This window comes from Felis catus, chromosome B1 (genome assembly GCF_018350175.1).
Source record: "Felis catus isolate Fca126 chromosome B1, F.catus_Fca126_mat1.0, whole genome shotgun sequence".
Classification (NCBI taxonomy): Eukaryota; Metazoa; Chordata; class Mammalia; order Carnivora; family Felidae; genus Felis; species Felis catus.
Genome location: NC_058371.1, coordinates 15,982,501 through 15,999,335, shown reverse-complemented (window position 1 = coordinate 15,999,335; position 16,835 = coordinate 15,982,501). Strand labels below are relative to the sequence as shown.

The 16,835-nt window shown below is 40.5% G+C and overlaps 1 protein-coding gene across 13 annotated transcripts in view; it reads left to right on the top strand.

Annotated features, from left to right (window-relative positions):
* Window positions 1-1,408: 1,408 nt before the first annotated feature.
* Window positions 1,409-16,835, top strand: part of LOC123384769 — a 104,999-nt gene continuing 89,572 nt past the window's right edge. For 3 of the 13 annotated variants that reach the window (XM_045055218.1, XM_045055217.1, XR_006596290.1), the window contains exons 1-2: window positions 1,420-1,717; window positions 11,431-11,541. In XM_045055218.1, the coding sequence (XP_044911153.1) occupies window positions 1,576-1,717; window positions 11,431-11,541 (253 nt within the window). In that variant the 5' untranslated portion in view covers window positions 1,420-1,575. Of the gene's footprint in view, window positions 1,718-11,224; window positions 11,339-11,430; window positions 11,542-16,835 lie in introns of all 13 variants that reach the window. The other 10 variants (XM_045055221.1, XM_045055219.1, XM_045055222.1 and 7 more) reach the window with 9 other exon arrangements.

The following is a 16,835-nucleotide window of genomic DNA, read 5'->3' as shown; positions in this document are numbered from 1 at the left end:
TATTGTGGGAGGGGGTTATGTTTTAGATTACGCATGTTGATGCTATTCAAGACACTGTGGTAAAACTCCTATAATTTCCATTGTGCTGTAAGGAAAAAAAGTCATAACTAGTACAGAAATAAGCTGTATTGTCCAGAAGAAACAATGAAGTTGAAAAAAGAAAATTTTATTTATTTGCATTGAAACCTAACATTGAAGAAATTCATACAGAATTGTGCCTATGTCTGTACCTCTAGCTATACCTCTATGTTTATCTATGAAGTGGTGATCCCAAAGTAAACGTTGTAATTTCATTTAAAATGTCTGTTAAAGTGATGCAGGTGGCAGACTTAACAGGTGATGATTATGGTCATAAATGTGTTCTATAATATACTGTATTTGCTCAAAAATGGAATATTAAACATGATCCATAATAACAACAGAACTTACATATTGACATAATTAGTATTTTTTCCAACGATTGAATATTTTCCTTTGATTACCTTGAAATATTCCCTTCAGCTCTTCTCTTATATTTTGTAAATCTCATAAGGCAACTCCAATTGCTTTTGATTTACAGACAGTCTTTTCCACGAGAGAATCACAAAGCACTGACAGGCAAGGGAGAACAAGAAGACTTCACAAATCTACTACAATACACCTAACAGAGTATTTTAAATCAGACTTTTAGAAAATAGCAGGAGTGGAGTGTAATGGTTTGCACAGATGGACCTGATTGCCCTAAATTTTGACCTAGATTAGGTTACATATGAAAAAAAGAGTAATGATGATAATTTCACCTGGGAGTTAAGGATATTCTTCCACTTATCACTTAGGAAAACCTCCAGTGTGAAATCAGACCAAGAATCTATCCAGTGCATTGTCAAATCTCAGCCGGTCATACCCAAGAGAGTGGGGGACAGGGTGGGGAGTGGAGAGAAAGTATAAATCCTTTGTTGTGTTCAAAATGACGCAGAAGCACATATTCCAATATGGGTGTCATGGTCAGGTCAGAGTTCTGTTTAGTGGGATTTCATCCATAATCCACTCACATAGGCCTGGGGCTCTCCCAAATTAACGCAAGCATAAAATGAACATGTCTAAGATGGAACAAAAAAAAAAAAGGTAACACTGGGATTTGAAATACGATTTTGGACACTTTTGGAGGGCCTGTATTATTTACACCAGGTGGAAGAAAAGTAAAACTTCAGAGGCCTTTCTCCCTTCAGGGCTGTAAAAAGTCAGAGCCCAGGCAGAGAAGACTTAAAGGGCCAGGATGAGGAAGTCAGCACAGGTGGGGATCGTTAACACTGGGGAAAGTGGGGAGAGACCCCAGGAAACACACCCCTTCAGGCCATCTGGACCAAGCGGAGGAACTTCGGAGAACCCAACAGGGAAAACACATCTTTGGAGAAGAGACGCTGGTTGAAGAGCATCCAAGCTGCCTGGCCTTGTAGGAACAGCTCTAAAATGGACACTACCAGGGCAACCTCACTTCCGAGATAACTGAAAACCCGCATCCAGGGCCATCCTTCTTCCCAAGAGGCCCCAGGGCCCCAGGAGCCCTCCTTCCCAACATGCCCTTCCCATCCCGGCATGCCCCACTGCCACGCCCACAGCAGGCTTTCCCAGAGGTCTGTGCGGTTCATAGTCCCGGGCCAGGGCTCAAGCACAGGCTGGAGTCTCCGACTCTTAGTTCAGGAAGAGGGCTCGTGGGCAGTAACGAGACTTTCTCAAGGTGAGATCTCCGCCTTAATGGTTGGAAACCACCCCCCCCCCCCAACCTCCTCCCGCAGGATCTCAGGAGACCTTCCAAATCTCGAAAAACCAGTGGCCCTAAGGCTCACCCACCTGGGAACAAGCCGTAGTTCCCAAAGTCCATCGACCCCACGTTAGACAATCTAGGGAGAACACCTGCACAGGATCAAACCTTTCCTCATCATTCTTTGGCACAAACCTTCAGCTGTATCCTGTCTGGGCTATTAGTCATCGTCTAATTGCTTGGTTTCCCGCTGACGCAAATTAAATCATATTCGGCAGAAACGGAGTTTACTAGGTCTGGAGGAGCAAGGAATGCAAAGGGAGTGTGAGGAAACCAGCCACCCACTTTTTTCCCCGTTAAGTTGAAGTGAATGCAGACTTTACCCAATTGTGTTGTTAACATTATGTATGTCTGACACCAAGAGACTGCCTTAGACTTTATCTGTAGCAGTTTTTGTGTTTATTAAGCAACTTGACCCCGGAAGGAATCCTGCAGGTTAAATGTGATTATCTTGCTCTTTTTACAGATGAAGAAATAATCTATGAGAGATTAAGAGACTTACTAAAGTCTCACATCTAGTAAGTGGCAGAAGTGAGGACTCAAACCCAGGACTTGCACTTTATTACCTGTGCTAAGAGATTCTTAAAAAAAAAAAAAAATCCACTTTCCAAAGCTCTTTTCTTATGTTCATTTTGGTTAACATAAGTAAAGGACTACCCTATAATATCAAATACCCTTCTGTTTTTAAGGATAACTAATTAAAAAATAAAAAACAACAACATTAGCTTAAATTATTTATCCATTTTGAATTTTTTTTTAATGTTTATTTATTTTTGAGAGAGCACGAGCAGAGGAGGGGCAGAGAGAGAGAGGGAGACACAGAATCAGAAGCAGCTCAGCTTCAGAATCAGTGCTGACAGCTCAGAGCCTGACACGGGGTTTGAACCCACAAACCTTGAGATCATGACCTGAGTCAAATGCTTAACCGACTGAGCCACCTAGGTTCCCTTCTCCATTTTAAAATACAGGCTGATTTCATATATATAAAAAAAAAAAAAAAAAAAAAAAAAGAAAACTTAAAAAAATAAAATAAAATAAAATACAGGCTGAAGGTAACTTTTTTCAGAGCCTGGGAATTTATTTTATAATAGTATCCGGACGTTTTCTGAGAGAGCGTAGTAGTAAAGATTTTGACAATATGAAGGAAACAGGTGATGAAAAATACTTTTTTCCTGAACTGTATATCCTTGTCTATATTTTAAATATATAGTTGTCTAAATGGAAAAAAGCTTAACGTAAGAAATTAAAGACTTAAAACAACCCCCAAATACTTCTTAAAAATTTTTTTTTTAATGTTTACTTATTTTTTGAGAGAGAGATAGAGTGTGAGCAGGGGAGGGGCAGAGAGAGAGGGAGACACAGAATCCAAAGCAGGCTGCAGGCTCTGAGCTGTCAGCACAGAGCCCGACGCAGGGCTCGAACTCATGAACTATGAGATCGTGACCTGAGCTGAAGTCGAATGCTCAATGACTGAGCCATCCAGGTGCCCCTAGCCCCAAATACTTCTTTAGAGAAAAGAGTATCATCTTTAAATGCTTTTTTTGAATATTAAATATAATTTAATAACACAAATAGATTATTTGTGTATCCAATTAAACATAAGTATCCAATTAAACATAGATTGATCAGGAAAATATATGGTCCTATCTCTAGGGATTTGGCTGAAGAATCAATGCTAAAATGCCATGAAACAAACCCAAAATTATGATAACAGACATAGTATTATCTCTATTTTGAAATACTTAGCTAATATACAAAGTATTTTTTTTTGTTTGTTTCTGAAGAATCCCATTTACAAAGTCCTTGGTAAAGAGCTCAAAAATAATATATATATAAACACTTCAGTTTTTTTTTTTATTTAAAAAAAATTTTTTTTTAACGTTTATTTATTTTTGGGACAGAGAGAGACAGAGCATGAACGGGGGAGGGTCAGAGAGAGGGAGACACAGAATCCGAAACAGGCTCCAGGCTCTGAGCTGTCAGCCCAGAGCCCGACGCGGGGCTCGAACTCACGGACCATGAGATCGTGACCTGAGCCGAAGTCGGTCGCCCAACCGACTGAGGCACCCAGGCACCCCTAAACACTTTAGTTTTAAGTAGAGCCTTCCTATTGTAGTTAACTGTTGGAGTAAATAAAAGACCTTCATTAAATGTGAGGCCTTCCTTGTACCACATCTTTTTTATTTAAGTCTTTTCGGTTTTTTGGAAATGTCACACATTAAAAGCAAAATCTGACTGCTAAATCAGTATTAAGATAGAATCCAGCTATGGTTTGTTCCTTTGCTGGGTTTTTAAGTTTTATTACTTCGTGCATTCTATACACAGATACTGTACTTTGATATTTTAAAAACGGTTAAATAACAGAAAGGGGGAATTTATATAATGGGATTTCTGCTTACTTTATATGTATGAAAGCTACTTTGATTGTTTACTATATACTGAAAAATGTATGGAGCTAAAAACATCCCTCAGATATTATCTGTTATGGAACTTAAAACAATAAACCTGACAGTAACTTGTGCTTTGTGCTCAGGGAGATATATCAGAAACCAGTTTCCACCCTGACAACAGAATAAAGTTATTGTGTGATAAATTTTTTAAAACACACTAGATTGGTGCTAAAATACTATCTTTGAGCTGTATGCCTTAAGCCTACCCTGTAAGGAAAGGAGGTCTTTTGGGTAGTTAAAAATGGAAGTTCTCTCGGATAAAGTCCAAGATGAATTGTCCTTATTTCAAGATCCATTTATAGAGTATGGTGTTAAAGGTTAGCTATGGATGTATTGACATTATCATAAGCTTATCATACATTGACATTTAAGTTTCTCTGGAAGGATTGTGGAGAGACCTTTTTCTGCTAGAGAAAGCGTGTGGTGTAGGAAAGACAGTTGTAGGAAGAGAAATGACAGCCCTACTCAGGCAGTGAGAATAGCAAAATGGCAAGCTTTAGGGCTCCAAGTCAGTTAGCAGGGCTCAAGTTCAAGCTCTACCAGATGCTACCTATGTAAGGTTTCACTGTACAATGGAGATGATAATAGTATGTACTGCTTTTTGAAAATGTTTATTTATTTTTTTTAATTTATTTATTTTTTATTTATTTTTTATTTATTTTTGGGACAGAGAGAGACAGAGCATGAACGGGGGAGGGGCAGAGAGAGAGGGAGACACAGAATCGGAAACAGGCTCCAGGCTCTGAGCCATCAGCCCAGAGCCCGACGCGGGGCTCGAACCCACGGTCCGCGAGATCGTGGCCTGGCTGAAGTCGGACGCTTAACCGACTGCGCCACCCAGGCACCCCAAAAAATGTTTATTTATTTTTGAGAGAGTGCATGCATGCATGCATGGGGGAGCATGAGGGGCAGAGAGAGAGGTGGACACAGGATCCAAAGTGGGTTCTGTGCTGACGGCAGAGAGCCCCATGCGGGACTCGAACTCATGAACCCTGAGATCATGACCTGAGCTGACGTCAGATACGTAACAGATTGAGCCACCCAGGCACCCCAGTACTTCATGTTATTGTTGTGAGGATTAAGGAAATTAGTACGTGTAACGTCTGACAAGTGGTAAGAGGTCAATGAATATTGGCTACTACTACAGTCTGAGAATTTAAGTTACTTACCCACTGCGTGTAGGGACAGAATGAGTGATGAGATGAAAATAGGGGCTGGATGGTTATGTTTGAAGGTTTCTTCTAGATTCTAAATCCATGTGGCCTCACGTGCATTTTTGTTGTCATACTACCCATGATGTGAACCTCTCAACTGTCTAACCTATGTACCCTCTCAGTGTTCTCTTAGCCTAAGGTTTATGTGGGTTTCTCGTTCCCTCTTTCACGTTCTCACTCCTGTCCTCCTAACATTCTCCCACTGTGCCTGATGGAAGCTCCAATCCAGGAGGAGTACGCTCTACTCCGTTTTTAACTTCTTTGAAATATTACAATCTAGTTTAACCAAATCTGGATCTCTGCTAAGGACATTGCTTCCTGGAAGCCCTGACAAGAGCCCATCGTCCTCATTCTTCAGTGTCATTTCCGGACACATTTCTCTCCTGCCCTCTTTAGGCACCTCAGGGATCTCACTGTTACTGCCAGGACAGTGTTGGCAATGATAATAATACTTAATTGATGGTTGCAGGGATTATATGGGGACAATGCATGTAAAATGCTCAGCACAGTGCTAAGAACATATCTTTTACAATTATTTATTTACTTAAATTCAGGTTAGTCAACATACAGTGTGTTTTTGGTTTCAGGACGCTAAGAAACATACTAAATTCTCGGTAAATTTTAGTTTTTACCCTTACATCTACCTGACTCTCCCAACAGAGTGTGTCATCATCCAAAACAGCTATACCTATGAAATCACACTTTCAGCCTGTTTCTGACCAGTATCTCCTATCTAGTCCATTGACCACCCTGTCTGAGCTAGAGCACAGGTTAAAATCTGTTTTCCCCCATGGTAGACATTTTCTTGTCAATATCATAAGCCATCTTTTATTCACATCTATGTGGCAGGTTCCCAAATGTGGATGAACCCAACTGTCCATTCCATCTTCACCTGCACCCAGGTTACTGGGGACAGTCATACTACTGAGTAGATTTATATCACAGTAAATTCATTGTCACCAACCTCAGCTGGGCTCTCAACTTCTCTGTCACTGCCTACTATGTTCTCTCAGTCAGCTCTGTATCCCAGTCTCCACTCTGCATATTTCAAACCTTTTTCAATTTCTTCAAAACACATGCCCTTTCACTTACCTTCCTCCCCTGCCCCACTCTCAGTAAAGTAGCCTTGCATCTCCACAGTAAAATTAGAAAAGGAGGAACTCCTGATATTTCAAACCCTGTAAACACATTGTTTCCTTATTTCCCCCTGTTTCAGTGAAAGAGGTATTCTTTCTCCAGTCTACCTGTGGTCTTTGATCTTTCATAGAATCCATCAATGATTCCCTCTCTGTTTTTAACCTTTGCCTTGATACTGCCCCCGTCGGTATTTAACAGTGCTCACGGTACTCATCTTCTTTTTCTTTTTTTTTTAACGTTTATTTATTTTTGAGAGAGAGGGAAAGAGAGAGACAGAGCCCAAGCTGGGGAGGGGCAGAGAGAGGGAGACGCAGAATCCGAAGCAGGCTCCAGGCTCCCAGCTGTCAGCACAGAGTCCGACGCGGGGCTCGAACCCACAAACCGCGAGATCGGACCTGAGCTGAAGTTGGACGCTTAACCAACTGAGCCACCCAGGTGCTCCTCACATTACTCATCTTTAAAAAAACAGCTCCCTTGACTCTACCTTTCCTTCCTGTTTGCCGCCTTTTTCCTTCCCTTCCTACCTAAGCTTCTTGAAAGAGATATGCATTCTGTCTGTCTTCCCTCAAGTTCCACTTGCTCCTCAACCCTCTACACTATGGTTGTAGACCCCATCACTCTACCAGCAGCTCTCACCAGGTCATTGGCTTCTTACTTCCAAATTCAATAGAAATTTAATTTGCTTGATTTCTTGACTGCTTTTGAAATGACTGATCGCAGTCTCCTTTTCAAAGCCTCCGTGTTCTTGGCTCCTGTTATCATTTCTCTTGGCTTCCTTTCTGCCATTTTTTCCCATGACTCCTTAGATTCTGTTGCAGATTCTCTTCCTCTGTTCTTTCCTTAAGTAGGGTCTCTGTTCTGTGTCCTTTTCTCAACTCACTGTATGTATTTTCCTTTGTAATGTCATCTAATCCTCTAGCCTCAGATCACCTTTATATACAGGTGACTCTCAAATTTAGATTTACAGCCAGTGGCTTTCCTGAGCTTCAGACCTGCTTCTACCTGCTTACTGGACACTTCGTGTTGGATATCTCACAGACCCAGCTCAGCATGTTTAAAACTGAACTCATGACCTTCCCTTGCACCATCACAACCTGTTTCTCTTCCAGTGTTCCTTCATCTCAGTTAATGACCCCCCAGCTACCCAGTCATCCAAGCCAGAAACCTAGGAATTATCCTGGACTTCTCCTTCACTTTCTACCAATTCTTCCAATTAAAAAAATAAAATCTTGTATCTTTTTTTTCCTTAATTTTATTTTTTTAACTTACATTCAAATTAGCATAAAGTGAAACAATGATTTCAGGAGTAGATTCCTTAATGCCCCTTACCCATTTAGCCCATCCCCCCCTACACCCCTTCCAGTAACCCTCTGTTTGTTCTCCATATTTATGAGTCTCTTCTGTTTTGTCCCCCTCCCTGTTTTTATATTATTTTTGTTTCCCTTCCCTTATGTTCATCTGTTTTGTCTCTTAAAGTCCTCATATGAGTGAAGTCATATGATTTTTGTCTTTCTCTGACTAATTTCACTTAGCATAATACCCTCCAGTTCCATCCACCTAGTTGCAAATGGCAAGATTTCACTCTTTCTGATTGCCGAGTCATACTCCATTGTATATATATACCACATCCTCTTTATCCATTCATCCATCGATGGACATTTGGGCTCTTTCCATACTTTGGCTGTTGTCGATAGTGCTGCTGTAAACATGGGGGTGCATGTGTCCCTTTGAAACAGCACACCTATATCCCGTGGATAAATGCCTAGTAGTGCAGTTGCTGGGTTGTAGGGTAGTTCTATTTTTAGTTTTTTGAGGAACCTCCATACCGTTTTCCAGAGTGGCTGCACCAGCTTGCATTCCCAAAATCTTGTATCTTTTACTTCTAGAATATCCCCAACCCATTGTTTCTCTCACTCATACTTTTACTATCTTAATCAAGCTCCCATCCTCTCTAATGGGGATTGTTTCGACAGCTTCCTTCTGAAGTGTCTATTTGGTTCAAGTATTACTCTCCCTCAAATCCCTCTCATTTCAGACAGAGTGCTTTTAAAAAACACAAATTTGGTTTCACTATGTGCTTTAAATCCTTTAATGATATATTAGTTAGGGTTCAACCAGACAAGCAGAAACAACAGGAGATGTATATTAAAAGATTTGTTTCAAGGATTTGGTTTACACTGGTCGAGGCTGGCTAGGCAAGTCTAAACGCCATAAGGCAGGCTCTCAGGAAGGGCAGGCTGGAATTCTCGGGCCTCTCTCCAAACCTGGTCTCTCTCCCTTCTCTCACCTAAACTCCAGGCTTTAGTAAGACTGAGACCCTTTCATGTCCAGAATGTGCCTGTTCTCTGCCTATAATGCTCTTTCTCCTTCTCTGCCTAGGTAACTCTCAGTTCATCTTTTCCTCTGGAAGCCTTTCTTCATCTTTAGTCTGAGTTAGGTCATGTTGTTAAAAGCGCCCTTAAAATCCTGTATTTCTTCTATCATAATCATGTTTTGTAAGTAATACTCATTTACTATTTTCCTTGCTCTGCAGTAAGGTATGTCTTATCACTGTATTCCAAGCATTTAATATATTGCCTAACACATAGTAGGTGGTCCCAAAATATTTGCTGAATAACCAGAAGGATGAATAAATGCAGCTTTATTATTTTATTAGAAGTCTGTTTAAATTTGTTAATATAGGATGTCCACGCTTAATGGGGAGCATAAAATGTATTCCAAAGCAAACATGTCTGACTTTAATTTTTTACTGTTGTGGGCCATCCAGCTACCTTCTATTAGGATGGATAATGGAATGGTAGCTTTTAAAGGTTCCTCTTTTTATGAACATATATCCTCTTATAGGAGACATGAGTTATTCATTCATTCATTTATTAAATATTTATTGAGCACTTTCTGGTCATTGTTAGAAGTTCTAGGGATACAGTGAAACACATGGCAGGCAGGGTACCTATTTTTAAAGCAAAGGATAAGGAAAATAATAAGAAGAAAGGCATGATATAATAGTAACTAGGTCGCTGAGGTGGGACTGAAGTTAAGTGGTTAGAGAAAGCCTCATTTTATCCATCAAAAAAAGGAAGGTAATTTAAGAAAATACAGATTCCCCTCCCCCAACCCGCCCAAAATACACTTCTCATTAAAGAGAGTATGTGCATATTATATGTATTAAATTTTTCAATTTTCTAAGTAACCTTTCTTTTTATAGGTACAGAAACTGAGGCTCTGGGAATTAAGTAAATTTCCCAAGGCTACATACAGCTAAATGGCAGAGCTGGATTCGAATGTTGGTTCAGTTCATCTGAAGCCCACGCTTTTGCCACGATGTATTCCACTCAGAAGGAAAACCTCTGGAGAAAAAGGGCTTTTTGTGTCACTGTTAGGTTTAAGCACTATATTCTAGTATCTTTTTGAAGATTTTTAAAACTGTACTCTCTATCAGTAATAATAATACACAATACACAATATATTTCTTTTACAATACACAGTATTTTTATGATATTCTCGTTTTTCAAGGCACTTTTATTTTCATTCTCTCCTAATCCTGTGGCCACCTAAGTAAGATACAGAGAACTTACAGACCACTTGAGAGTTGAGAAAACTGAAATATGACAAGCCTAGTGTTTTTGCCGTGAGTACATAACCGTGAACAGAATAGATCCAGTTCTCTTGAGTTTTGGTCTGGTATTTTTTCAGTAAAAAATACCGGTAAAAATTTCCTAGGGAAAACCTGTTTATTTTCTTTTCTAAGTACTGACTTCAGGAATTTTAAGTCCAAATAAAACCTGAGAATTAATTTTAACTTCTCAGGAAAATGCCAAAGATTTGTTCATTAGTACCGGTAACATCATTGCTATAGAAATGAAAAAGAAGAGAGAAAAGCGAGGAGTAAGATATAGTGTGATGTGTTATGTTAAATAATTGATTCTATCCTTTTTTTCCTAATTTGGTGCAAGTGAAAAAAGGACATCCAACTGCAAAGCCTCTGAGACACTATACATATTCAAGTACTTCTGAAATACGAATATGTGATAACTCAATTCTTTGTAGCCTATGAAAAAGCCATTTTTGTTTGTTATTCTTGATGGTGTATATGTTTTGTTTTATAATTATCAAGGAAGTCATAATGAAAATAGAAAAAAAAAAAAAAACCTTTCTCATGTTATTCTTAGCATTGCCCAAAGAAAATCTATTCCTCCTCTTTTCCAAAAGTCAGCTGGGTCTTATCAGCTTTGCAGAATGATGAATGAATGCCTTGTTCATTATTATTGCTTAAGTCATTCTTATTTATGCCAGTAATTCAAGGATTATGTTTTGATTGTTCTTGGGAGATGAAAACACTTTCTTGCTGATGAATAAACACTGCCACTTTTTAAATATTTGTATGCAAAATGTCTTTAAAGCCATTATGAAATGCTTTGCAAGAGCATTAGGAAGCTGTTTTTCGAAAGGCACTCTTTTTCTCTACCTTTTCTTTCATGCTAAGCAGTCCAATTGAAAGGCCTTTCAGAGTTAACTTGTTTAAGCAATACCAGTGTTTTAGCGTAATGAATAACTTTTTACAGAAGACAATCACACACAATTCAACATGCCGGTATTTCTATTTCTGTGCACCACCAATGCAGGGATTCTGTGGTAGAATCTCTTTCTTTGAGAAAGCTGAAGCGATCAACACCCTGATTAACCTCTGATATTCACGTGGTGCTCTTGATCTTGAGGACCGCAGCAATAACAAAGCGGTAATGGCAGCCATATGCTTAGGGTATTGTGGGTACGGGTGACCCAGATGTGAACTTGGGGGGTGACTGATGCTAAATGCTATTCGTTTCAGGTTTGGTGTGGAGATTACTGGTGAAGAGTTTGAGTTGTTACTTGACAGAATCCCCCTTGATGAAGATGGAAATGTCAGATACCTCCAGTTCACGGCCACGTTTGATTCTCGGTACTCCTTTTCCACATTTTGTCGCTCCGCACTGGTTTTCTGTTCATGTTGTTTTTAATACAGAGAATGAACCCCTAGAAGAATTAGGATTATTTGAAATTTCTCTTTATTGATTTGTATCTCATTTATTAACATTTTATAAGTGAGATTTTCAAAATAACCATGTTGACCCAAAATGTGGCATGCTTTAATGCTGATCCATGGCAATTCATTTTGAAATATTTACTATCTCAACATCTGGAAAATGGCCATGAGAGGGGACAGCGTGATGACAAAGGAGATAGTGTAAAATTGTGTTGCAGAGTTGGGAAGAGAACTGCTGTACGATGGCAGAAATCAGGTCCTGGAGATGAACTGTCCCAACTTGCTCTAAACATGCTCTTACCGCGCTGACCTTTTACACCCTCACTCACCTCCCAGGTACTGTCCATTCACAAGACTTCTTACCACTTTCTTCCAGGGGGGTCCAGCCTGGACATAGAGCAAGTACCCTGCTATTGCCAATGGTTGTGTTAAAGGCAGAGCAAGACTGCTGTGCAGAGTATTCCCAATCTGTATTTCTCTATCATAGAACCTCTTTTCATGGCGTTTAAAGAGTAATTCAAGGCTTAACTATTTAAAATTCTGATCACTCTCGACTATTTTATTCTTCAGATATCTTAAGGAATATTGCAGTCCTGGGCATCTGATTGTTTGGGGCTGAGACCACTGAAAGTGAGCTCCTTCTTCCTAAAGATATTTCTTTTCTCCAGAGCAGTTTCAGAAAATAACAGTCATCATCCCATATACCTCCTGCACTGTCCTCCAAGTCTCAGGACTACACTCTTGAACCAAGAAACCTACCCATAATTTCCTGTTGGCTCTTGATAGCAGAGTAGACAGTTACCAACCTGACCTGATTTGAAGGGTTTGACATAAGACACGCGCTTCCAAATTATTTTCCATCACATCTACCATAGAGCCTGACCTTCTCATCTAAAGGGATTCAGTTCTTTGAGTGAGAAAATACTGATTTGCAGAAGCTGTTAAGATACTGATATCTCTGAGAGGGATAATACTCTGTCAGTCATTAATGCTTCAGTCAGTGTTTCCCAAAGTATATACCAAAGAGGAACACTAGTTTCACAGGATCAAAACTCTCACCCTTTTAAAAAGGTTCCCGTGGGACATCTGGTTGACTCAGATGGTAGAGCATGCAACTCTTGATCACGAGGACGTGAGTTCAAGCCCCACATTAGGCATGGAGCCTACTTAAAGGAATAAATAAATAAACAAATAGGGTCCCATGGAATCTACATAAATACATGAAGGAAGGAAGGAAGGAATAAATAAAAAGGTTCCCATGGCCAAATAAGTTTGGAAAACTTATTAAATAAAATTTCTGATTATAGTAAATGAATTCCTTTCCCCCAAAGATTTCCCATAGTCTTTAATATTGCTAGCATGTGTCATGAATCTCGAAGAAAGAAAAACAGATCCCAAGACAAGTGGTTTATTTCAAAGACAGTCCTATGAAATTCTAGTAAGGTATTAGGGAGATCAGACAGAAGGGGGAAAAGCCAATATAAACAGGATGCATTAACGAGCAAGCCATTGCTATGGGTGTCTGGGGTGCTCTCCTGCCAAGGACCTCTGGGAGACTGTGTAGAGTCCATCTCAGGGCTGTGCCAGTCGAGGACAAGGAAGCTGGAGTAGATACACCTGTCAGCTCTCACCTGCCATTGGCTGCGGCTCCTCTTGGCAGCGTAAGTCCTGTGACTGTGTCCAGAGGCTGGCAGAGTGAGCTCCCGGTCAGAATGTTCTCAGGCCGAGGCGTAGGTGCTTGCGGGAGGAAGCCCTTAGTGTAAAAGGGAACCAGGAGCACTGAGGAGACACTGGTCGGCCTTATCTACAGGCGGGCGTCGGCTGCAGTGGGATTTAGTCTGTAGCGTTTCTCAAAGTTATTTGACCTTTTCCCATGGAGCGTCTTAGAGGCTAGTGTTCCACAGAACAGGATTTGGGAGTGCTACCTTAGTTAGGTAAGTTAATCTGCTAAGTAGTCTTTACCTTATAAAGTCAAAATCAGATGCTTGAGAGAATGAGGTGCACGAAGGGAGAGTTTTTTTTAAATCTTTTTTTTTTTATTTCAACGTTTATTTATTTTTGGGACAGAGAGAGACAGAGCATGAACGGGGGAGGGGCAGAGAGAGAGGGAGACACAGAATCGGAAACAGGCTCCAGGCTCTGAGCCATCAGCCCAGAGCCTGACGCGGTGCTCGAACTCCTGGACCGCGAGATCGTGACCTGGCTGAAGTCGGACGCTTAACCGACTGCGCCACCCAGGCGCCCCAAGGGAGAGTTTTTAAAAACAGGGGAGCCTAGAGAGAAAAAGACATAAGCAGGGTGCTCCAAGGGGAGTTCCCGAACACCCAGGAGGCAGCAGGGTAAGGGCACGCAGGCTGAAGCGTCCGTGCCCCGGGAACGGCGTGAGGTGGCCAGTGAGCCAGGTGTAGGAGTGCTGCGGGTGGACTTGACGTGGGCCTGGCCTCCTCCCTTCAGTTTTAGGGGATACGTGTTCATGACAGGAGACCGATCTTTTAATTCTTTATATTCTTGATTCAAGGTACCAAAGAACAGACTATAACTTCATTGCTAGTATTAACAAACGCCTCTGCTTATCCGATACGCTTTATCGCTTTGTCATCCCCATTTTGCTTGGGAGAAAGCAGACGTATAGAAAGTTTAAGTGATTTGCCCAGATGACTTAAGCCGCTGAGGGCGCACTACCGGTAGAACCCTGGTGCATCTGATAGGAAAGTCCACGGCCTTTCCGGGACCCCACATCGCAGCTCTGAGTTCTACAACGCCAGGAATAGTTCCATTTAACAAGTAGTTAAAATAGGTCCGCACCGGCTGAGACCTTTACGTGCATTATCTCATTTAACGGAAAGACTGTTTTTCTAAATTCCACTTAAATTCACTTCCATTTGATAACTCCGTGACCTTGGTCGAGTGTTTAGCATTCCTTTGCTCTGGTTATCTCATCTGTAAAGTGGAAATATCTCCAAGATTCTCTCTAGGTCTAAAGTTCTACTTGAAGCAGTGTATATTCTTATAAATATTACTAGAAATTTGAAGGGGGGTATCTAATATACTTACATAATGAATGCTATAGGAGAAACATGTTTTCACTGAAATAAAAGTATTTTAGGATCATCAGATTAAAATCAGTCTAGTAAACACTGAGTATTTTCTGTGTTTCCAGTCAGCCAGGCATTTCTGACTCAGGAAAACAGGTATTTCTTTTAGAGAAATTATTTCTTTGCTAAATTTGTCACAAAATCTGCATATGTGATTGAGAACTTCATTTTTTAAGTGTATATTTGGGAAGAAAAGGAACATAGCTGTTAATTTAGGAGGATGAAGACTGTAGAAATTAGCACATAGAACAGGTAGCAGTGCTAGTATTAAAAATAAAAAAATTCACTTGAGTTTTTTTTTTAAGTTTTCTTTATTTTTGAGAGAGGAGAGAGAGAGAGAGAGAGAGAGAGAGAGAGAGAGAGAGAGAGAGAGAAAGAGAGAGAATCCCAAGCAGGCTCTGCTCTGTCAGCGCAGAGCCCAATGTGAGGCTCAAACCCACAAACCATGAGCTGAAATCTGAGCTGAAACCAGGAGTTGGACACTTAACCGACTTAGCCGCCCAGGGGCCCCCAGATTATTTTTATTTTCCTCCTTTGTGTGCTCCACTGTTAGTGCCTAGTTTTTAATATATGCAGGAAAACTTCTTAAAGAAACCAATTAAATTTAGTAGATTTTGATTACAATAGCGTGTTAGGGGAAAAAATGTGGCCTAAAAGGGACCAAGTCCTTTAAAAAAAAAAATGGTAGAGACTTCCATTTATAAAATAAATAAGTCAGAGATGAAAAGTACAGCAGAGAGAATATAGTCAGTAACATTGTAATAACGTTGTATGGTGACAGATGTTGACTACACTATCATCGTGAGCACTGAGTAAGGAATAGAATTGAGTCCCTATGTTGTACACCTGAAACAAATGAAACATTATATGTCATCTATACTTCAACTTAAAAAAATGGTAACCTTTATGACCTGCTCACACCAGTGTAATTCCCAAGGAACCAATGGCATTGTTTCTCTGGGTTTGTGACTTAGCTCAATCATTTTACAGGCAGCTGTCTCACTAAGATACCCTTGCTAAGGGCAGGATTCTCCTTCCAAAGTATGTGTACGGAGTTAAGGACCAGCCTAAGAGCCCTTGGGAAGATGGGATTGTCCAGACTTTATAAAAGCTCCACTAACTCTGGGAGACTTTGCAGTTGCCTAGTTGTCAGTCATCCAAACCTTGGCTGTTTGTAGGACGGAGTGCTTCCTTCTGGGTGAGGAACTCTGTATTAGTTTCCTGGGGCTGCCGTAACAAAGTACCACAAACGGGATGGCTTAAAACAACAAAAATTTGTTCTCTCATAGTTCTGAATGCTAGAAGTTCAAAATCATAGTATCAGCAGGGCCATGTTCTCTCTGAGACTCTGGGTAGAATCCCACCTTGCTTCTTCCTAGCTTCTGATGGTGACTGGCCATCCTTGACATTCCTTGTCTTACAGCCGAATCACCTCAATCTCTGGCTTTCTTGTCACGTGATGTTCTTCTCCCTGTATGTCTCTGTTTCCAAGGCCTTTCTTCTTCTTATAAGGGCACAAGTCATAATGTGTTAAGGACCAAAATATAAAAAACCAATGTGACTTCGTTTTAACTGATTATATCTCCAACTATCCTATTTCCAAATAAGGTTCAGTTCTGAAGTACTGGGGTATTTAGGACTTCAGTATATCTTACGGGCGGAGACAGTTCAACACATAACAAACCCTGTAATAGATCTAATGTGTTTGGTTTCTTATAAATTTCACTGGGTGGAGGATACAAATAAGAATTTGTTGGGGCACCTGGGTGGCTCAGTCGGTTGAGCGTCCGACTTCGGCTCAGGTCATGATCTCGCGGTCCGTGAGTTCCAGCCCTGCGTCGGGCTCTGGGCTGACAGCTCAGAGCCTGGAGCCTGTTTCAGATTCTGTGTCTCCCTCTCTCTGACCCTCCCCCGTTCATGCTCTGTCTCTCTCTGTCTCAAAAATAAATAAACGTTAAAAAAAAAAAAAGAATTTGTTCCTATGTGTTCTATGACAAAAGCAATAACAATAGCTAACATTTAACACCTAGTGCTTGTCAGGCACTAAATATTAACTCATTTCATTCTTGAAATAACCCCATTAAAGATTTTACATGTAAGAAACCTCTGGCACAG